Source organism: Ailuropoda melanoleuca, chromosome 16 (genome assembly GCF_002007445.2).
Source record: "Ailuropoda melanoleuca isolate Jingjing chromosome 16, ASM200744v2, whole genome shotgun sequence".
NCBI lineage: Eukaryota > Metazoa > Chordata > Mammalia > Carnivora > Ursidae > Ailuropoda > Ailuropoda melanoleuca.
The window spans coordinates 16,943,243-16,966,562 of NC_048233.1; the positions used below are offsets into that span (position 1 = coordinate 16,943,243).

Genomic DNA, 23,320 nt, shown 5'->3' on the forward strand with positions numbered 1-23,320 from the left:
AAATAAATGTCTTAAACACTGAGAAGTAAAATAAAGTTGTAAAAGCTAGAGAGATACATGCTTTTTACTTTTTTATTTTTTTTAATTTTTTTTTTTAAGTGAACTCCATGCCCAGCATGTAGCCCACAACCATGACATCGAGACCTGGGCTAAGATCGAGAATGAGATGCTTAACCAACCGAGGCACCCAGGCACCCCACATGCTTTTTTACTTCTTAATCACACTGTTAAAATCTTAAAATTAGTAATTCTGTATCAAGTATTAATATCAGCCTTTCTATGTCCCAGGGTTTTAAATTCACTTGAAGAAGTGACATTCTAGAATCCTTCTGTACTCCCTAAAAACGGGTCTACTGAGCCACACACCTTGCCTTTTATCAACAAACACAAGAAAAATGGGAAGGGGAGGTCCTGGAATGACCTGAAATCACTCATCTTCATTGTGTAGCTCAGTTCTGATGATGTTGTTTCCCCTTTTCACTCACAGGAAATAACTCAAGTGGGTCAAAATTTAAGGTAGCCGGTAAGATGTGGGATACTGTGCTATTGAGATCTACAATTAGACCTTCACTGAAGAGAGCCAGGAGGCAAGGAGGGCGGGGATGGTGTGATGACTCTCTTCTGTCCTGCTGGTAGCCTGAGAAGTGAGAACAATGTACTCCTCCTGTGGCTCTAATAAGTCACTCTCTGTGGGATCAGAAGCAGCCATGTGCATGAAGAAACAGAGACAATCTCAATATCCAAGGAAAATCTCCCTATCATGCTAGCTGGAGTTTCTATCTTAGGTATCTCTGAGTCCACCATGATCCCCTTAATACAGTCAAATACCTTCATAACATCCTCTAACAACTGTGCTGTTACCTGGGTTTCCTCCTTATTCTTGCTTCTGCCTCTCATCCTTAACACTGTCAAAACATTTAATCAGCTAGATTTTATGCATTTATCCTCATTTTAACGTTGTCATGACTTACAGTCTGTAAGATGTGTACAAAACCATATCAAATTGAATTAGATCCCTGGATCTCACAGATATTAGGATAAACAGGTCTCTGGCATTTTAAGATTTACCTCAGAGTTTATACACAGTCACATTGCATGCACCTTAAAAGTCTGATCTTTCACCACCAAATCTTAATACTTCTCAGTCCCTTGGCCTTAACTTTGAAAATTAAAAAAAAAAAAATTATTCGACATAAGCAATGCTGCTTATCTTAGGTGACAATGTCTTTTGAAAAAGGTTTCTGTGATGTTCAAGAGAGAGTGGCCAGCTGTTTGCTAATCTTACAGACAGAGGCAATGGATACAAATTGCGGCATGAGGAGTTTAGCGTTTCCTTATGTAAAAGTCATTGATGCAGAACTGCATAACTCTGTACCTCAAACTGTAGAGTCCAACTTTCTTTGCAGTTGTTTAAAATGAAAGGACAAGGGGCGCCTGGGTGGCACAGCGGTTAAGCGTCTGCCTTCGGCTCAGGGCGTGATCCTGGCGTTATGGGATCGAGCCCCACATCAGGCTCCTCTGCTATGAGCCTGCTTCTTCCTCTCCCGCTCCCCCTGCTTGTGTTCCCTCTCTCGCTGGCTGTCTCTATCTCTGTCTAATAAATAAATAAAAAATCTTTAAAAAATAAAAAAAATTAAAAAATAAAATAAAATGAAAGGACATGTTAATTTTTCTTGACTGTGCCTAAGGACACAGGGATGGACTATTTGACCTCTCATGGTTATCTACCACTGCCACTCCATGATTTCAACTCTGCAGTGTGTAAAGACAAACTCTTCATTAGTCGGGTAAAAAACCATAGAGCTTGAGCCAGATCTCACCAGGAGAACATATGATCTTAGCGGGGATGCAGGGTTGAAATGAGGCATATTCTACAAAGAAAATAATCACAGTGGAATACACTGAATTTTCTTTGCTTTTATATTTTTTTAGAACACAGTCATATTCTCTCTGCAAATCTTCCCTGCTCTGTTTTATTTTGAGCAAGGAATAAAATTGAGTTTTTCTCCTTGTAGAAATACATTTCTAACAAAAAAATTGAGAGTATTATGAATACGAATTAGATAATTCTGACAGTTCCCGTGACCCCCCATCTCTAAATGTATCTTTTTAAAGAATTATTTTAGTAAAGAGTTGACTTCATCTGTACAAAATAACTTTTCCTTTTATCATGTATATAGCAGTCAGGAGGTTATACAGTTATATTTGTGTACAAGAACTGGTTAAAAATATTTTTTAAACAAGCGACTCAATATTCAGTGTATGAAAATGCTGGCAGGCATTGATAGAGATATAGAAATACCCTACCTGACAAGTGCCTATCTCACTGAAACCCAAGGACACTATAAAATGGCACATTACCAAAGTCTTCAAAATACGGAGAGAATTGAGAGATATACAATTTTACATAAAATGTCTTAAAGTTTTACATGTAGATGCTTGCATTTGTGGCTTTCCAATTCACACTCACACAACACTCATTTTCTTAGAGCTTCCAAATAATGACAGGTTTCATTTATTATATCTGACATTTCAAAATCTCACCATAGGGTAAGCATAGGAAAACGTCATTGCCCGCTACTATTCTTACATTGAAAATAAGCAACTATCAATGGATTACACTGTTTCATCAATACATCTTTAACCCCTTGAGGGTTTTTTTTAAATGCTTTCCAGAGGTAAATAAGAACTGTTATTCCACTTAAAAGCAAAAAAGGTTCTAGAAGATAAGTTGGCTTCATTACAATGACAAGAGAGCAAGCCCTCACCTAAAAAAAAAAGAAAAGAAAAGAAAAAAAATCAATTTTTTAAACTTCTTAACTTAATTTTTCTAAATATGTAGAAACAGAGAACATAGAACAAATGAAAATAATGTGTTATAGTCTCTGTAACATAATACAGAGGCAGAGATGCAAAATTAAGAATGCAGAATGAGGGGCGCCTGGGTGGCACAGCGGTTAAGCGTCTGCCTTCGGCTCAGGGCGTGATCCCGGCGTTATGGGATCCGAGCCCCACATCAGGCTCTTCTGCTATGAGCCTGCTTCTTCCTCTCCCACTCCCTGCTTGTGTTCCCTCTTTCACTGGCTGTCTCTATCTCTGTCGAATAAATAAATAAAATCTTTAAAAAAAAAAAAAAAGAATGCAGAATGAAATTCATCTATATACTTTTCAACTGCTCTGCATTTAATCTTTTTTTTTAGTATTCCATTCTCGCAGTAACTTTCTTCTGTTTTCTTGAATGTTAATTTTTCAGAGAAGGACAAGACTAGAGACCAGTTAAGATTAAAAGAATCAATCAAAGAGAGGTTAACATTCAAAGGAATGAGGTTTTTTTATTCTATTTCAGTGGCTTAGGGCATAATAGAAAGTAAAGTTTGAGCATATTGGAATTCGTTTCAAGGCGATAGAAATTGTCACATGGCAGACAGAGTAATAAAATATTTGTTACTGCTCCATTATCTATCATAGTATTCTCACTTTTTTAAGTGCTATGCCTCCCATGTTCATGACTTGAGCAGACAGCCAGGCAGTGACAGAAGTTGGCTGGGGGAAACCGCGAAATACAGATGAACTAATGTTGGCTGACTGGTAGGTACATTGTGCTAAGCCCTTTTGAATGCATTAGCTCATTCTGTGTTCTATACAGCTTTACAAAGTCAGCGTTATTACTTTGTTTTATAGATAAAGAAATTTAAATCTCAGTCTAGTTAAGTAACTAGCTTAAATTACTTGTAAGTTGTAGGGCTGAGATTTGAATCCAGAAATGCCTGAAAACAAAAACCATGCTCTTGCCTTTACAATGTCTTTCTCTAAGTAATCAAGGGGAGGTACTGGAAGAAAGAGACATTTGTAGGTATGTGACAGTGGGGGCTGGGGGCGGAGGCAGACATTGCCTTTTGAAGAAAAGTAGAAAAAGGTAAGGTTGATGGTTGAGTTCCAATATAGTGTGGTCACTTATAAATACTATTTCTAAAACTTTGTCCTTATTTTAATAAGAAGTCAAAATATTTGTTACATTTGTTAAAGAATTAAGTATTTGTTAGAGAATTAAGAAGGCTGAAAAAAGAAAAAAAAGTGTATTGTGAATTGAAATGAGAAAAAGCAGGTCTCTTATTGATTCTTCACTCTAGGAATCTCATTAACTATCAGATAGAATTTGATGACTGCCAACGAATAAACAACATTTTCCCCGATTCCAGGCTGTTAAACTGCCCAAAGCCACCAAATACAGATTAGTCTGAAACACACTGATTGTTCCTGCTGTAGGTGGTTAAAAAATCAGCTATGGATACAAGAATTCTTTTTCCCTCTTTCCTTCAGGCTGCTAAAGGATGCACAGACTGAAACTTATTTTAAAAGCTGGTATCAGAAGCTATTGGCAGCTCTCCAATTCTGTTCAGGAAAAGCCTTGAGTGATGAGTTTTCCAAGGAGAAGAGACTTATTAAAATCCTAGGAGACATCGGGGAAAAAGTCAAGTCTGCCAGTGACCCTCAAAGACAGGTTTGTTGAGAAATTAATCTTCATGTAGTGTTTTCTTTAATCTTTTGTTCAATTAAATTTTAATTTTGTAGCTTGGAAAGCAAATTCATTGTCTATACTTACTTATGAGACACCCAACTCAATTAGTTGGATCAAGATTTTTCTCCATTTACAATCTTAAAGTTAATGATAATGTCTACCACGAGGACATGATTTTTTATGATTTTCTTTTATTTATTTATGAGAGAGAGAGAGAGAAAGAGAGAGTGAGCAAAAGCAAATGGTGGGAGGAGCAGAGGGGGAAGGAGAGGGAGAGGGAGAGGATCTCCAAGGGACACTACACTGAGTGTGGAGCCCAATGTGGGGCTCAGTCTCACGACCCTGAAATCATAACTTCAGCCAAAACCAAGACTTGGATGCCTAACTGACTGAGCCACCCATGTACCCCAGTATAGTTTTTTGATCTAAGTAGCCATGCAGCATATGGAGAATACCTGACAAGAAGAAATCAGCTTAAAGTCTGTTTGTCTAAAAAGACCAGATGAAGTAATTTCCTCAAAATGGTAGCACAACTCGGGCTAATAGAAGTCCAAAGGGGACTTTTTAGGGCACACTTGTCCAAGGTTCAAAATCAAGGTCTAGATTTTTTGAATACTGCACTAATCAAAATAAAGACTTCTTTTGGCAAAACAAATAAAATTAATTAAATCAGTAGTGGTTTGGATAGTAAAACTTTTATACTAAGATCCATGAATGATAGTCAAAATATTGTGCCTTTTTCATCACTGATTATAATAATGGACCTGGCTATTCTTTTTCTTGATCTGATTGAAGAATATTTGTTCTTTTTAATTATCTGCATCACTAGTTTCCCTCACTGATAAAGAAAATTAAGTAGGTTCTCTTACATTCAACATTCTAGATGCAGGGAGAGAGTGGGCATCCATTCATTGTATTAATAACATCATTCAGTAACAATTAAGTACTTACAGACTGAGAGTTAAGGATGGAAAGATGACAAAAACATTAATTTTGTCCTCAAAGGGAGCACATAGATTCTCTCACCTCCTGTCTAAAATCAAAAAGAGTTTTCAGCAAAATAATATAAAAACTTTGACAGGCAAAGTGTCCCACAATTCTTTCCCAGCCCAGTATTTTTTTGCTGGAAGTCACTCATTTGATAGAAATGCCAAAAGCTATGGCCCTTCACCTATATAGGAGTAAATGGGAAATAAAAAGCATAAGCATGGAATTTATTCTTAAATGGGAAACATAAACTTTAGATTGACAGAAAAACCTTATAGATATATAACATGATGAGCAATAAAAAAAAAACTTCTATAATTTCTTCGTATTAACGCAGATTATTTTCTGGTGATAGAAAAAAATTGAAAGCAAGTAAAATAAACTGGTTTAAAATTTGTAAAATTTATGTATAATTTTAGTCTTTATTTCTTTGATTTTAAAATTCCTCACATATTTGATATGCATACTACAGTTAAATAAGTCTGATGCTTTTTTACCATTTGCATTAAGTTCCAAAGTGCTATTACATTATGCTTTCAAATAAATATATTTTGCTCACTGTTTTTGTGATAACACTTCTTCACATAAAAATAAGAAAATAAAAATAAAAAGATGAAAGAAGCATTTGTAATTTCATGCAATTCAAGTTACTGTTAGCTATTTTTTTCTATTTCATTTTTAAAAGTACTAATTAGTGTTGTATGGAAGTGTTGAATCACTATATTGTATACCTGAAACTAATATTACACTGTATGTTAACTCACTGGGATTTAAATAAAAACTTAAAAAAACCTTTTTAATTGATAATTCATAATTCTGCAAACCTACTTATAAATACATGTCTGCATATTCTGATAAAGGCTAGGATTTTTAATATATTAAAATTGTCTCCTTGATTATTTTTCCTCAGATTCCTCGAAGTTATTTCTTTATATATTGTTTTTCTCTACTGTTTACTATTAAAGCATGTCATCTCATCAAAAATAAAATAAAATAAATAAAAAGTACTAATTAAACTGTGTGAAAGAAGACATTTAAAGACAGTAGAGATTCCCCTCCATGGTACTCCTTAAGAAAATCCAGGTATAGATAGGACAAAGGACAGACAAAGAGTGCCATAGTGGAATTTGCCTCATTTTTCCACCTTATTCTTCTGGATTCTGGGAGCAGTAGTTTCTATTATTTGCCAATGACCCAGGAGTAAGAGCTAAGAAACTCTTGGGAGTGAATTAAATATTATTAATCTGATCCTTCATTTTTAGAATTGGACTTAAAGCTTTGTTTCTGAAACTGGGCTAAAAGGAGCTTTTATATTTTGAATTATTGTTTTTCCCCTCTTTTTGTTATGGGATACACAATTTTAAAGGTGTTTGTGGTTTCAGATCTTCCACAGGTACAGAGAACTATGGAAGGGAGTGAGGCAAGTATCAGGAATATACTCATTGACATTTAGTAAACCATTTGTTCAAATATATTACTATTTCTGACAATTATCGTTTTTTGCCATTATTGTTCTTAACATATGTGAAATTTTTCTCTAAAATGTACTGTCACTATTAAGTATAAATCCTGAGGGTTACACACTAAGATTCCAGGAAATTATCAGAATTGGATTGTGTTAACAATTACTTAAATCAGGTATTGTAAGATGGTGGGCACAGGTCAAAGCCAACACATCATGTTTTGTTTGAACAGAATAGTTCTTTGTTTTGGTTTTGTTTTTAATTGAATTTAAAATCCTATAGAAAAGGCATGAACTCTTTAGTTCCCCATTTTTCCCAACACTGCCTGTTGTTTTTAGCCCTCTGCTTCCTTATATGTGTCTACATCACCTACCTGACCCCAAAGCATCCAAGTGTGCAACCCCTGAATTAAAGAGTTTATTTAATCAATGGAAGAAAATTATAACTCGAAAGAAAGTTGAGTTCTTTACGGTTTCTAAAATACTTTTTCAAATGATTTTTTCACAGGAGGTACTAAAGAAAGAGATTGGCAGACTAGAAGAATTCTTTCAGTGTATAAAGACGTGCCACCTTCCTCTGAACCCTGCCCTGTGTATAAAGGGTATTGATCGTGATGTAAGTCAGTTTATTTAGTAGACAAGTTGAGTATTTTTGTTTTGTATTGTTTAGTTCACTGTATGTTTTTGAAATGGCAAAAACAATTTGTAAATTGTCATTGCAAATATTTTAAGAAAAAAGTAATTGAATCCCATCCAAGCTATGTGCTGCATTTGATGCAGTGTGTAAGGTGGAGATTGCATTGGCCTTATCACATGATTTGCTGGTTTAGAAATAAACTATCTGCTCAGTAAAAATAAATAAATAAATAAAGGTACTTCTACTAAAATGATTTCTCAGTTTATTCAAAATGGTTGATTTGGTGACCTTATGCAGGCTGGCTTTAATTTCATGCTTATTTAGATTATGTTCATACCCATGCCGAATATACTAAGATTATTAGCTTCAACACCTCAGTTTTTATTTAATTTAAAATTCATTGAAATTCATGTGTCAGTGTACCATATATTTTGTGATTTTACTTATGCCTGGAGTGACCTTCCTGGCATCAGAAACAGTTTCTTTCTCTTCTTAAACCTCTGTCAGTCACACTTCTCTAACTTAGAATCATTCTTTCTCCTTTTATCTCCATTAACTTTATTGGCCTCCTTCTCAAAAGTCCACGGGTAGAAAGCACTAATAGAGGAGGATTGGTAAGTGAGACTTAGAAGTGAAGAGTTTTAACTATTGTGCATGTGCAATAAATGCTGCTTGACTGATGTCATAATACAATCAAGAAAATAAATCCAATAATTAGGAGAAAAACTAGACCATTATTAGTATGAATATAAAAAGTTTTGTTAAAAAATTGGTACTGTTACCTTTACAACTTTGCTGCCTCACAGACACCTTAGAAATTTCCCTAATATGCTACACAAGCATATTTTGAAAAATAACAAAATAAGGCATCAAATTCCACAAACTGAGATATGTCTATCTGGGCTAAAATCCAAATCATTACTAATTTTTAAAAAATGTGTAACTTTTCAATCATATCCAATATTCACTGATTAATGTTGAAAATACAGGGAAATGCAGCATTTCAAAGACATAGTATCTTAAAGTAGAAAGAACAGTATGAATGATTGAGTCTAGACATTGGTTTTTTGTTTCTGCTTTCTTGGTTTATTGTTCCTTAAGGAGTAGAATAATTTTCTGTTAAAATTCCATATGAGTCTTCATTTTGGTAGGCCTTGGGGATGTGGGATATCAGCTCTAATGGGTAGCTTCTGTGGGTGCCCATGTGAGATTGTCAGGCTGAGGGTCACCAGCCCAGGAGTCACCACCCCTAGCACTGTAGCTGGGACCATACTCCTTTCCTATACCTACCTGCAGACAGTGGTACTTTCCTTGAGTCTGGAGAGTAGACCAAGTAAAGCTCCCTCTTTTCTCCATTTTGTCTGGCCAGCTGTGCTTGGCATAATGCTGGGCACCTGTGTGTAGAGCAATAAACAGGGCAGATGTGGCCAGGTGACACTCTCCCCTGGGGAAACATTTTTTTTTATTATTATTATATTATGTTAGTCACCATACAGTACATCCCCGGATTCCGATTCAAAGTTCGATGCTCCATTAGTTGCATATAACACCCAGTGCACCATGCAATACGTGCCCTCCTTACCACCCATCACCAATCTATCCCATTCCCCCACCCCCCTCCCCTCTGAAGTCCTCAGTTTGTTTCTCATAGTCCATAGTCTCTCATGTTTCATTCCCCCTTCTGATTACCCCCCCTTCTTTATCCCTTTCTTCCCCTACCAATCATCCTAGTTCTTATGTTCCATAGATGAGAGAAATCATATGATAATTGTCTTTCTCAGCTTGACTTATTTCACTTAGCATTATCTCCTCCCCTGGGGAACATTTTAGTCCATCCTACAGTCCTGCTGAACAAGGAAGTCTGAAGGAACATACATCTCATCTGAAGATGTGGTGAATGTGGCAAAGTTTCAGTCAGAGCCTGCATCAGAGGATCCATTCTGGAAAGAGCCTCTAAGAATGTAATGAGTATGATAAAACATTTAGAGAGACCTCTCAGTCAATGGTTCATTTGAGAATCTACTAAGGGGGGAAGACCTATGAATGCAGCAAGCATGGGAAGACCTGTCATCACTACTCCCATCTCATTCAAAATCAGAGATTCCATAACTAGAAAAAATCTTATAAATGTGCTATATGTGTAAAAACCTTCACTCAGAGTTCCCTACTCATTGACCCTCAAATAACTCATCTTTGGGAGAAGACATAAATTTCATGAGTATAGGAGGCTTTCATTCAGAGTAAAATCCTTTTCTAACATTAAGTGCTTCACATTAGTGAGAAACATTACAGTTGAAATGAGTGTGGGCTCTCTGTCCAACAGAAACCATTTTGACCACCAGAGAATCCATACTGGGAAGAAGTCCTGAGAGAATAATGAACATAGTAAGACCTTCAATCAGAGTAAATGTCTTATTTGACATCAGAGCCTCCACACTAGGGAACAAGCACAATAAATGCAGGCAGTATGGAAAAGGCTTCAATTAGAACTCTCAACTTGTTGGCTATGAGCAAATTCATACCAGAGAAAAACATTTGGAGTGCAGTGTGGCGAGAAATTCAGTCAAGTAAATGTCTTATTTTAAGTCACCCAACTTCACAAAAGCAGAAACCCCATAAGTATGGAAAATACGCAGTGAAGACTCACATTTCATTATATAACAGAGAATTCACACTGGTGAAAAATCCTATGAATGTGATAAGTATGGGAAGGTCTTTGGTGATAGCACCAACTTTACGATGTCAGAGAACCCATCTGGGGAGAAACTATAAATGCAATGATTGTGGGAAAGCCATTAGTGATAGTTCACAGTTTATCATGCGTCAGAGAGTTCACACTAGAGAGAAGCCCTATGAATGTAGTGAGTATGGGAAAGCCTACAATCAACATTCTATTTTAATCACCATCAGTAAACTACACTGGAGAGAAGCACTCAGACCAATTCACTTTTTAAAGCGTGGCTCTCCAAGATGAGGCCAAAGGTCTTAGCTTTGAGTTAAGCCTTCTTTCAAAGAATTTTCACTCTTGTCTCTCCTTGGAACCACTAATTACAATGGACCATTTTCTATTTTCCTTTGGGTCACTAGGGAATGGGCCATTTGGGAAAGTGGTTGTAACTTAATGCAACCCTTCTCCATTCCTGGGAAAGTAAGGACCATACACTTCATTTACTAATAGGTTTCTTTCCTTTTTTAAAACTATTTTAAATCAATGTCATTAGTATGTGCTTCTCAAGAACAGGGATCGTATCTTTCTTTCTCTAGTCCAGCTCTTCTTATATTTTCCTATTTCAGCTCTTTTATCTCACCATTTATATAAAATTATCTTCCAAGACTCCAACTTATTCTTTCCCATCTCCTGGTTGTGGCCCTTGCAATCCACTTTAAGCATCTAACCTAAGTTCTCATTGTTTGCCTTTCCCTACCCAAAAAGCCTTTTTCTTTTTTACCTGTTTGCTAATCTCTATCTTTCACAATCTTCAAATCCAGCTCATCTCTGAAAGACTTCTCTTCTTTAAGTGCTTCTTCATTTAACTTTGATAAATGACCTTATAAATTACTTTCAACTTAATGCATATGTGTTTGTGTTCATACCAACTTTCTGTAGGCTCTTGAAGAGTAGATATGGTATCTCTGATATCACATAGATAATGGTTTGTGCGTATTCATTGTCAAATATAAAATATTTTTAACATGACTCTCAAAAAGTATACTGCATGTGAAAACCAAAATATAAAATAATGAAAGCAAAGTAGCTCTGAGTGATATAATTAAGAAGAAGGGCTAAGCCTTGTCTTCATCCTCCCTTTGCCATTTTTCTCTTCCCTGGACTTGGGATGCCTCAAAGAGACCCCCAAGAATTGTATGAGCACAGAAAACCACTGATCTAGGCTCATTTCTGGCCTAATACAGGATTTCCTAATTCAATACCATGACAGAAGGTCATATGTTCCCTGATTGACTGATTCTTGAAGCAAGAATTCATTACTTAACAAGCAGCCTCACCCATTTACTATAAATCTCAAATTGATTCAGTAAGCAAGGGTTTCTGTTTGCTATGGATTAGGTTAGATTTCTGTTGATAGGTTAGGTTAAAAAAATATATCCTTTCCTCTCTACTTCTACTGATTTCAGACTTCTCAAAAAATGATATTCAAACTGCCTTCAACATGTATTGATGTCATATTTTACTAAGTTGATAAATTGAAACCATCAAGTTCTTTTCCTTTTAGTATTGATTTAACTCTTCACTGTCAACATGAAGTCTCTAATAGCCTAAAGACATACAACCTTTTAACATTTAAACAGCTGTAAGAACATAAAAGGAAAATGAGTAACAAGGAAAGTATAATGCAAAGTGTAACTGAAAGAAAGGAAAGGAGGAAACATATGTTGCACTGTTATTTGTAGAGGTAAGAAAATGTTCACTAACAAAAAGAGAAAAAAATGCGTTATTTTTTTAAGTACCGAATTAGTCTCAGGCACTGCACTGTAGAAGGTCTTTTATATCTATGAGCCCATATATCTATTACAAATATGTTTGTTATTATCCCCATTTTACAGTGGGATACATTTAAGTAGCTTGCCCAAGGTCTTGCAGCTAATAAGTTACAGAGTTCAAATTTGAACTCAGTCTTTCTTAACCCTATATCCATATTTCCTTAAAGTATTCTGTAGGGAAGAAATAATTAAAAGGAAATAGATTTCTGAATGCAATTTTATCTTTTAGGTATTAACCAACTATCATAAACATAATGCCTACCTACTACTTAGTTTATTTAAACCCCCAACATATCACCACTGTTCAGTGAGAAAAACTGTAGCTGAAGATTTACAACCTGCCAAGAAACTGGATTTTCAGTTTCTAAGTAAAGGCTTTGGTTAGTAGACTAAAGTTTTTTTGTTTTTGTTTTTAATAAATATGTTTCTTTATTCCAAAGCATAAAAATTATTCATGTGTGTTATATTTGCTCATACAACAAATTATACAAGAAGCCCATGATTTCGGGGAAAGTGTTCTTTTTGCTCTATTTTGCTCACCATTTTTTCTCTTCTCTTTCTATAGGCATGTTCATATTTCACATCTCATGCTTTGCCCTTGAAGATTACTTTCATCAATGCTAACCCAATGGGCAAAAATATCAGCGTCATTTTTAAGGTACAAAAACATCAAATTGATTTCACAGGTAGAATTATTGATTTATTTCTTGCAAAAAGATATTATTATAGTTATTTTCCTGTGACAACAACACAGAGGATTCCAGTTATTTTTGATTCTGCATTTTTACAGAATTATAGTACATGTCGAACAATGATTGGCAATAAATCAATCATTATTGGCTCAAGCTAGTGTACCTCCAGTGCAAAACTTAAGAAGGTATGTTTCAATAAATGAAATTATACACTTCTGAGTAGCACAGAAGTGGAATGTGTAGTGAACCCCTAATGGGAGAGTTTTCTTTTGGTTTAGGTACTAAGAATCAATATTAGCTAAAATTCCAATGATATGTTAATTTCACATAAAATTCTTATCTGCAGGCACTTGCTTACTTTAGTAATTTGTTTTTTTTCCTTCTTTTCAAATAAATAGAGGCCAAATCAGTCTTTATCATGAATCCCATAGGAAAGTAGAGTAAAAGTCGTAACAGGGTTATAGACAAGTAGGAAAGACAGATCAAAGAAGCTATGAATGAAAAGGAAGACCTTTGGAGTCATTCAGCTGATTTAATCAAGTATTTAGCCAAACCAGACAACTAGGTCTCAGAGTGAATTATTTAGTGGATTTTTTACTATCTTTGAAGATAATTTTTAGCACACCCGTACTTTGGCTTTGACCTGTGTAACTTCAAGCGTTAATGATCATGAAACACTGCACTTTGGGTGAAGAAAAAAAATACCACAAAATTTCATCTCGGAATATTTTTCTGCATATAATTTAGAAAGCATTTTCAAAACCAAACCTCTTAGTTCAAAAGCAGAAAACTATCATTTCCCTTTGGACGTATTCCATTTCCTTCACCTATGCTAGAAAATCACCCCTTAATCATTTCTTATTATCAAAGGCTGTTTACTCTGAAAAATTTTTAACCACCTTCATAATATGAGAAGTCAATGATTTAAAGTCTGATGAATCCTATGTGTGCTATTTATACTCCTAGTCAAGAAGCTCTTGGTATTCTAACTGTGTATCAGTATATACATTTATGGCATACCAAATAATGTTTTAGTTAGAAAGAAATCTCTCTTGGCGGAGTTTAAATTTTGAATAAACATTCATCGAGCCTCTCTTCACTAGACTTCAAATCTAAGACATTGCACGTGCATGATAAATTGAAAGATTACTATCAGCAAACAACATTCCAAGCAACTTCTAATTTGGTGGCTGAAGCTTCTGTAATCATTTAAAGGAAAGTTCTTAGTTTCTTTGATCTTCTCTCAGAAACACAAGGTGTTCTTAATACTAACAAAACAACTGAAACCATCCTAAGTTGGGCTAGAAATGTACTGGAGGAAAGCAATGACATATACCATATTTGAAGGCCTTTAATGGAATTCAAAGAGAAATCCAGAGTCTGTAATTTTGTTATTAACAGGCCGGAGATGATCTTCGTCAGGATATGCTTGTTCTGCAGATTATTCAAGTGATGGACAATATTTGGCTGCAGGAGGGCCTGGATATGCAAATGATCATTTATAGATGTCTATCCACGGGAAAAGGTCAAGGTCAGTATAGATTGGAAAGTGATTTGACTTACATTATTTGTCTGAAACTTTCTCTGGTAACATGACACCAAACTTTCCACAACCTTCATTTTAGACTATAAATTTTAAAGTCAAAAGAACTATACAAAGTCATTCTTCTTTCTTAAAAACAATTATTTTCGAAAGTGGTAAGTCAAAGTAATTTAGAATGTCAAAGAATATAATGTCTTTTTTGATATTAATTAGGATTTTGACAATCTAGATGTTAACTGTGGTGTCCTTTTGTGTGTCATTTGTATGTTTTTTCTCTTTTTTTAAGATAATAACAGAAAAGCGTACTCATTCAAAAAAATTCAATTTGTTGCCTATTAACACAAAGTTTACAAAGTTGCAAATGCCTAAATGAGTTCGGAACATTCTAAATACATTATAAATCTGCATTTAATTTCTAAAAGACTTTTAAATAAATCATAATATCAGTAGTCAAAGATGACCGAACATGCAAATTTTGAACATCCTTCTTTTCCTTTATAAAAGTCAAGATGTTAATATAGAAATATAATTATATTTAATACACCTTTTCAATGAAAGTAACGTCGATGGTCCACTCAAATTATTACCATCACAAGTAAAAGCTGTACTTAATTATAACCATGCTAAATTGAAGAAATAATTCCCAAAATACCTTATAATCTTTTTTTGAATGTGGTCACTGCCACTCAGAATTTCATTCAAGTAATTGGTAGGATAGCAAATACATCTGCATAAATAAAAGCATAAAAAAATCATAGAACTAGAAAAGGGACCTAGAACTATGTAGTTGTTGTTATTCAGGCAGGGCTACAGTTTAGACCTAACAGAAAAACTATCAAAGTCTGCCAGTCCCCAGTTCCTGAAGTCCCACCACAGGGCTCAGTACCCCAATCAACTGTGACTTGAAATTTTAGAAGCTAGGTATGGAAACACCTCCGCATTAGCTTGTAACTGGGTACTTCAGGATGACTCTATTACAAGTCATACTACCCAATTATTTTGATTTTGATAGTAGGGCTCTTGCTTCCATGACAAGTATCCACCCCTGAACCCTCTCTAAAGCTCTATTTCTTAAAAGAGTCTTTATATTGCTACTCTGAGATTGTTATTCCTTGCATTTACTCTCCTTTTTCTTACATAAAATAACCTAATTCTTTCAAATCCTAATGTATTGAAAGAGTAAGAATAAAGGTAGATGAGCCAAACCGAACTTTTTGATGTCACATGGATTACCTTTTCTTCAGAAATTGAATACATCACTGACCTCAGTGGAATTCTTCAACTGCATGTACTCATTTCTCAGTTTCAAGTTATAGAATGTAACAGAAGCTAAATCTTTTAGAGTTAATAAAATGACTCAGCAAAAATGAATGTAGACTTGCCCAAAGTTGCAGATGTCATAAGACAAACAAGCTATTAATCCCTCCTATCTACCAACAATATTCTATAGTTGTTAAGATTTGAAAGGGCATTATACTGGCAAAATACTTCTTCAAGAAAAATAGAAGTAATTAAAACAAACATCATGTTTAGAAGATCAGATTCCATTTTTAATATGCTTCTGAGGCTTATTGAATATCTATTGTTTTCAAGAAATATCACAAAGGTAAGGAATACTAAAATGAACTAAACAGAGTTGCTGCCCGTAAAGGAGAGTATATTACAGGCCGGAAGATTGCATGACTTTATCAACATTATTGTTGGTTATAATTCTCATAACTACTTTGTATACGATGTTGTAGGAGCTTTGGGGAGACTATCAGGGCAAATAAAAATTCTTTAAGATTCATTTTATTGCTGGCTCTCCAAATTTGATGGGCATAAAAATTACTTAGGGAAATTGAGGAAGTAGATATAACTAGCCCCAACCAGGTACTAAATCATGTTTTCTACTTAGGCATTGAAGATGGGAGGGGTTCCCACGTCTCTGTAACTGTGAAAAGCTGCTCCAGTGTTTCTTACGCACTCCCTTTTGAGAGCTATATGATACCACCTTAAAAAGTTTTGTCCCCAAGAACCTAGCAGCACTGACATCGCCTGGGAGCTTGTTAGAAATGAAGAATCTCAGGACTCACCCCCACCCTAAAGAATCAGAACCTAGGTTTTAACAAGATCCCCAAGTGATACAAATATGCATTAAAATTGGAGAAACTCTGCATTAGAGGACTGTAAGAATAGAACCACACATATTACTCAATGCACACAGATTGTTTTAAGTATTTAAAAGGTGCATGATACATACTAGCTTAAAATGTATAAAATATAATTTTTGTTTTTAATTGATACACAAAATTTAGCCACCATGATTATTATAAATTTTCAGAGTAGTCAGCAATGTAAGTGTTATGATAAATGGCTTGGGATTTAGCAAAGATTAATTCCCTAAAGACAAATGTGATCTGAAAAGTAACTGATGTTGCTACAGCACAGTATTTAAATGGTGCTAATAATCTAAATCTTAATTTTGGCCATGGTCAAATGTGAGGCAGTGAAGCACTAAGGAGACAGATAGGAGGTGCTTTCCCTTTAGAAGGATTAAGAGGAGGAACTGGAAACACGAGGAGGGAAATGTTCAGGATTAGCAAGAGGAATCACCTCTTTCTGAAGTAATTACATTACTACTAAATGTAATGCTTTACATTTGCTATCAGTTAATTCACATGAAAAAATCTGCACAAGAGTCAAATATTGGCTATAATATGAAGGATATGCCCAAGATTTACCTCTGGAGTGTTAAGTTAGTCTGTATTTTTCTCCCCCTTTTTCTTTCTTTCTTTTTCTTTCTTTCTTTCTTTCTTTCTTTCTTTCTTTCTTTCTTTCTTTCTTTCTTTCTTTCTTTCCTTTCTTTCTTTCTTTCTTTCTTTCTTTCTTTCTTTCTTTCCTTTCTTCTTTCTTTCTTTCTTTCTTTCTTTCTTTCTTTCTTTCTTTCTTTCTTCTTTGTCTCTCTCTCTCTACAAATACATTATATAGGTCATTTCTGCAGCCATTTAAAACTCCATTCCCACTCCCCATGTTTGAGTTTCTTTCTGATCCAGCAATGTAGATGCCTAAAAGTCACAACTGGGCTATTAAGTATTAAGAAAGATTAAAGCTGCAACCAGTTACTACCGGCCAAATCCAGCACAGAGAAGTGTTTCATTTACCAACAGGATTTGCTGGCTGCTTGTTTAATTAGAATTTTTTAAGATAGATTATGAAATAGTTTTAAAAATTCAACCATCTGTCTTTTCACATAGTTACATTTGGGTCTTTGGTCCCTTCAGGTATTTGAGTTTTCAACTCTTGAATTGCCAAAATTGTGAAAATCAGAAATTCTAGACTTTTATTTCTTTCAGTGACTTTATTTATAGAACTGAATATTACAGGTTGTTTTGTGGACACTAGTCCTGGGACGGTTTTAAATACTGGGTCTAAATCACTATTCTGTACAGAATAAAATGAGAAGATTTGAAAATATTTACATTATAATAACCTTAGGAACACAATGAAAGAAAGGAACATAATCCTTGATGGATACATGGTCAGTGGGGCAAAGGTCCTAATGAAGTTCAATCAACATATGCCCTCCTTTAAAAAATTTTTACCATAGTTTCTCTTTAATGTTGACTAAGAAGAAAGGAGCAGGTGGCTCTCCACATGTTTACTGCAGGTATTCTATTCACTCCTAGAAATGGGACATTTCACGGTGAAGCTTTTATTTACCTGAACATTGATTTTTATAATATATTTGAAATATTTATTATAGAGATTGTATTCGGTTCTCTTTCATCATAATTATGCTTGTTACACAAATTTGAATGTCCTCCCTTAAACTGTAAATGAATGCACAAGTCATGTTAATTAACCCACTATTTTATTGACTCAGTGGGAGCTCTGTGAGACCATCTAGATTGGCTCTCTACTGTAGTTCAAGAAAAAATAGTAAAGCTTCTTCTGATAGATCTGATCCAAACACTACAAGTAGCCTCATTGCGCCCCAGGATTTCATAAAAATTAGAAAGAAAGCCATCTAGATAAGGCTCCTTCAGAAAAGCAGGTTTGCAAAGAAAAAGGTAACCCACGTAGTACTGGTAACTATTGTTGCTACATAGATCAAGATGTGTTTCCTAAGTATTCCTCATCCTGCGAAGAAAGAATTAGTTCTTTACTCTCTTTTTTATCAACCAGGATTGGTGCAGATGGTACCCGATGCCATAACTCTAGCAAAGATCCATCGCCATTCTGGACTGATAGGACCGTTGAAAGAAAACACAATCAAAAAGTGGTTCAGTCAGCACAACCCTTTAAAGGCAGATTATGAAAAGGTTTGTCCTGCTGTACCTGATTTTAAACACTGTACTAAATAAGAATATGCTCTGGATCATTAGCTATTGTGGTTTATGAAAACGTAAATTAAGTACACCTTGAGTTCTAATTCACTCAGTCATCAGTTTAGTAATAAGGATCCACTTTAAATGGTAGATTAAGTAGATAAAAGTTCTGTATTTGGTTTTACTTCTTACACCTATCTCTTCTGAGATGATGCTCCTTGAAACTATCTCTTTCAAGTTACCTCTGCGTGTCTGTACACAATCCCCAATTTCTATAAATCCCCCTCCTTCCTTTGCAATGCATTTCTTCTGCTGAGCTCTACTTTTTCAAACCTTATTCTTTCAATGTTGGCAGAAGGCGTAACAGAGGTTTTTTTTTTTTAATATCTCAAAACTTTGCAAAATATAATGTTTTATTTGACTGCAAACATTTTTTCCCACTTTACTTCGTGCTCGCTCCTGGCCTTTGGTGTACAGTTGTGCAAGTTCTGTCCTATACCAGGGCTCCCAGCTAAGGGGATGAGTTGGTTAAAGCCAGGCTTTGTTCCACTTGCCAAGGTATGAACTGGTACAAGGGGGTCTACCCAGAGGCAGAGGCACCTTTATGCTAATTCACACAAAGATACAATATGGGCTAACATTGAATCTGCTCAGAACTGTCCAGAGCACTGAAATTCCTTCATCCTAAGAAACTCCTCGGTCCTGAGCAAACTGGGATGATTGGTCACCCTAGTTAGCACAGGCCATGATGGAGAGATCCAAGTGTTCATCTATTCCAGACTTCAATGAGATTGGAGTAGAACAAAATACAGGCCTTTGGGGGTCAAATAACAAAGATAAGATGACATCTTGAAATCTATTTTTTAGCCATTCCCAAAATATAACTTGAGTTTTCCACAGATCTTTGGGGTTATATTATTTGAGGTGTTTTCACATATATTTGCTCTTCACAACTACTATGTAATGGTATCTTTTATTATCTTCACTTTATAAGTGAAACATATCTAGAGAGACAAATTAAATGACTTGTTCAGGTACTTGGGATATCCGAACTAAGACATGTAGTTCAGTGACACAGATTTCCACTCCAGCCACACCATTCTAGGAGACCCATTACCATGGCCCAACCAATCTCTCATGGTTACACCATGGTTACAGTCAAAGTTGCATCAATGATGAAAATGATGTAGACCCAGGAGACCATTTTGAAAATAAGAGTAATTTTGGCAAGAAACCTCTTTTTCTTAAAGAAACAGAAGCCACAATTGACTCAGTGGTGACCTACTTCCACCCACACAGACATTCACTGATATATACTGTACCAAACAATTTTTGGACATCAACTGGATCACCTATTTGTAAGGATAAACATAAAATATTACATATATCTCAATATGGCTTTTTCTGTGTTAAAAATTCAAATATTCAAAATTGATATTTTAAATTTCTGCGGGGATAGGCAATATTGAGCCATATTGTTCCTTCTTTTACCTTGTAAAAGAATCATTCAATATTGTATATTTGAGACATCAAAAAAACCACACCAGGAATCCTCTTCAATAAACTATGAAAATTAGATCCAACTGAGTAAAAGAGATATTTTGCACAATTTCAATGAAAACATCCATTAGGCCAAAGAAAAGGTTGCTTCATGGTCTTCTGTAGCATATCAAGAACCAGTCATTTAATCATAATCTTCTCTCAACTGAGATGTAAAAGTAGTTCTCGATTATGTAATTTTGTTTTTTATGGTAGTTTTTACCATTAGCTCTGATGGTGATGCATTTGCATATTTTGTGTGTACGTGTTATCTTTGTGTTATTGTTTTTCAACTGATTAGGCCTTGAGGAACTTTTTCTATTCCTGTGCCGGCTGGTGTGTGGTAACGTTCATCCTGGGAGTCTGTGACCGACATAATGACAATATCATGCTGACAAAGTCAGGCCACATGTTTCATATTGACTTTGGAAAATTCCTAGGTCATGCACAAACATTTGGAGGGATAAAAAGGTCAGTGTGCAAATAATGTTTATTACAGTAATTAAGCAATGTCCTAGAGTGATATATAACATGTAATGGCATAGAAACCTAGCAGATGACTTGCTCCACATCTCTCATATCCCCCAGATGACATAAACATGTTTATATATCTAATAACATTGAAGGAAATATTTTTTTCAATAGATTGTTAATGGAACAAATTAGATTTCCTCAAATTGTTAGTGGACTTCTCCCATGAGACACTAATACTGTTCCAGGCTGGATTGTCTGAAATACAATATTTTCATTTTCTTATAAACCTTGAGTGGACAATGAGGCATGAATTCATGGCCTTAGTACATTTGCTATATTGCCTATAGCAAGCACCATGGTCTACATATCATAAAATTAGCACTTTTCCTACACTGAAATTGCCTTGAATCATTCCAAAAATACTTAGTTAGCAACTACCGTTCAAGGCTCTGAGGATATGACTGTAAACAGGCAGGCACAAACCCTGATCTCTTTCTAGTAGAGATGACACACATAAAATAAGTTAGCATGTAAAGAAATAATATGAGGAAAGGAGGAGTTTAATTTGTTAATAAGAAACTGAAGCAAAGAAATGGGATAGAGAGTGACTGGAAGAGGGATGCTGTTTTAAAGAGGCCTCTAGGAAGAGATGAGACACAACTGTGTGATTAATGATCCACCATGTGGAAATCCATGAGAATAGTACTCTAAGAAGAGAGAACAGCAGAAATAACAGCCATGCGTGTGGAAATAAGCCTGCTGTGTTCCAATGACAAGAAGGCCTAGGGGTGGGTGGAGAGGGGCGGGCAGTAGGAGGTAAAGGTGAAGATTTCATGTTATCATGAATGGCAAGACTTCACTCTTTTTTATGGCTGAGTAATATTCCATTGTGTATATCTGCTACATCTTTATCCATTCATTTATTTATAGGGGTGCATATATATTTTCAAATTAATGTTTTCATTTTCTTCATGGAAATACCCAGAACTGGAATTACTGGATTGTATGGTACTTCTGTTTTTAGTTTTTTGAGGAACCTCCATGCTGCTTTCCATAGTGAATGCACCAATTTACATTCCTACCAACTGCACAAGAATTTGGTTTTTTTCCACATCCTCACCAACATTTGTTATTTCTTGCTTTTTGGTACTAGCCATTCTAAAAGCTGTAAGGTGATATCTCATTGTGGTTTTGATTTGCATTTCCCTGATGATCAATGATGTTCAGCATCTTTACATGTATCGGTTGGCTGTTTGTATGTCTTAGTTGGAAAAATGTCTATCCAGGTCCTCTTTTTGCCAATTTTAAATCTCTTTCATGCTATGTCTGAGGTACATGGAAATGTACCCAGCATAGATCCTTACTCATAATAGGTACGTAATATTGCTTATCAGGTAATAAACCATTCATGGGGAAGCCTTCAGTCATTCAATAATTATTGATTGGATGAACAAAAATGAAGTTGGCACTATCTTCCTTTGAGATTATTAATTGTTGTTAACCAGTTAAGGGGGCCAACTGCAGCACTCTGATCCATTTGGATTATTATTTGCAAGATTTTATCTCCACCAGTGGCTATGTAAGACTCATTAGCAATGTGTCCTTGGATTTCTGTCTTGAAATTGATACTTCTGCCCCGAGTTTAAAAGTTAAACTGAACTATTCCTACTCATTCTTGCTCCTATATGTTTTGTTCTAATAGTCTAATAATTTTCTTCCAAGTCTTTTTTGGCTGTTTCAAGAGTTCATTTGAATGCTGTTTCATAAGATAGCTGACTTCTTCTATCCTAGGACCATTGGTTGTTCTTATTGGTTGCTAGGTTGACAATAGGCTTCTTATAAATCAAACTTCTGTATCCTGTATTCTGTATTCTGAACATTCTTATTTTTACTACATTTTTTACATTTTAGACCTGATCTTTAGAGAAAAGCCGAGCTTCACTAACTTCCTCTAAACACATAGTAGACATATTAATAACCTACCTATAATGTACAAAGCCAGGTATGTAAATCATGCCCTAGGACTATCCTCATCTCTCACAGTCTAGCAAGGCCATATAATGCTCTAATAATAACAGTAATAACCCAGGATCATACTCATTAACATAAAATGCTGCACCCCCTGGGACAAGAAAGTGTATGTATCCCAGACACATGTGTTTCTACTACTGTCTACTTCTTAAAAACATGGAAGAGGAGAGTATTTGTATAACTTCTTAGGTTTACAAAGATTTACTAACACATTTCAACTAATTTTACTTCATAATACGCTTACCTAAATCATTGCTCAACTGCACATAAAGAGTAGTAGTTTTCAGTTGTGGATGGTTTGTGGGTTGGCAAAAAAGAAATCATGTACACACAAGAGACCCCCTCTAAGTTGTAGATATATCCTTTAGCCAAGGATACAGAATTTAATAATGGAAATTAGCAGACCAACAGAGCAGAACCAGATGTAGTATATCTGGGGATAGATTTTCCTTTCATCTTTGGTTTCCTTAAAAGGAAGAGCAATGAGGTGATGTTTTCCTTACAAGCAGGATCTTGAGAAAGAAACTGATTTCTTGCTGGGCCATTGCCCTTTTATATCCATGCTTACATCACCATTCCGGAACATCTCACACTAAACATTTATGCGATTCTGTTTAGAAAATGTC

The 23,320-nt window shown here is 35.2% G+C and overlaps 1 protein-coding gene across 2 annotated transcripts in view; it reads left to right on the forward strand.

Moving 5' to 3' along the window:
• The window catches only part of PIK3C2G (phosphatidylinositol-4-phosphate 3-kinase catalytic subunit type 2 gamma), a 358,071-nt gene that overhangs the window by 222,471 nt on the left and 112,280 nt on the right, over nucleotides 1-23,320 (forward strand). For both annotated transcript variants that reach the window (XM_034645915.1, XM_011228226.3), the window contains 6 exons: nucleotides 4,321-4,501; nucleotides 7,477-7,584; nucleotides 12,671-12,763; nucleotides 14,199-14,328; nucleotides 18,508-18,644; nucleotides 20,491-20,660. In XM_034645915.1, coding sequence (XP_034501806.1) covers nucleotides 4,321-4,501; nucleotides 7,477-7,584; nucleotides 12,671-12,763; nucleotides 14,199-14,328; nucleotides 18,508-18,644; nucleotides 20,491-20,660 — 819 coding nt within the window. The remainder of the gene's footprint in view (nucleotides 1-4,320; nucleotides 4,502-7,476; nucleotides 7,585-12,670; nucleotides 12,764-14,198; nucleotides 14,329-18,507; nucleotides 18,645-20,490; nucleotides 20,661-23,320) is intronic.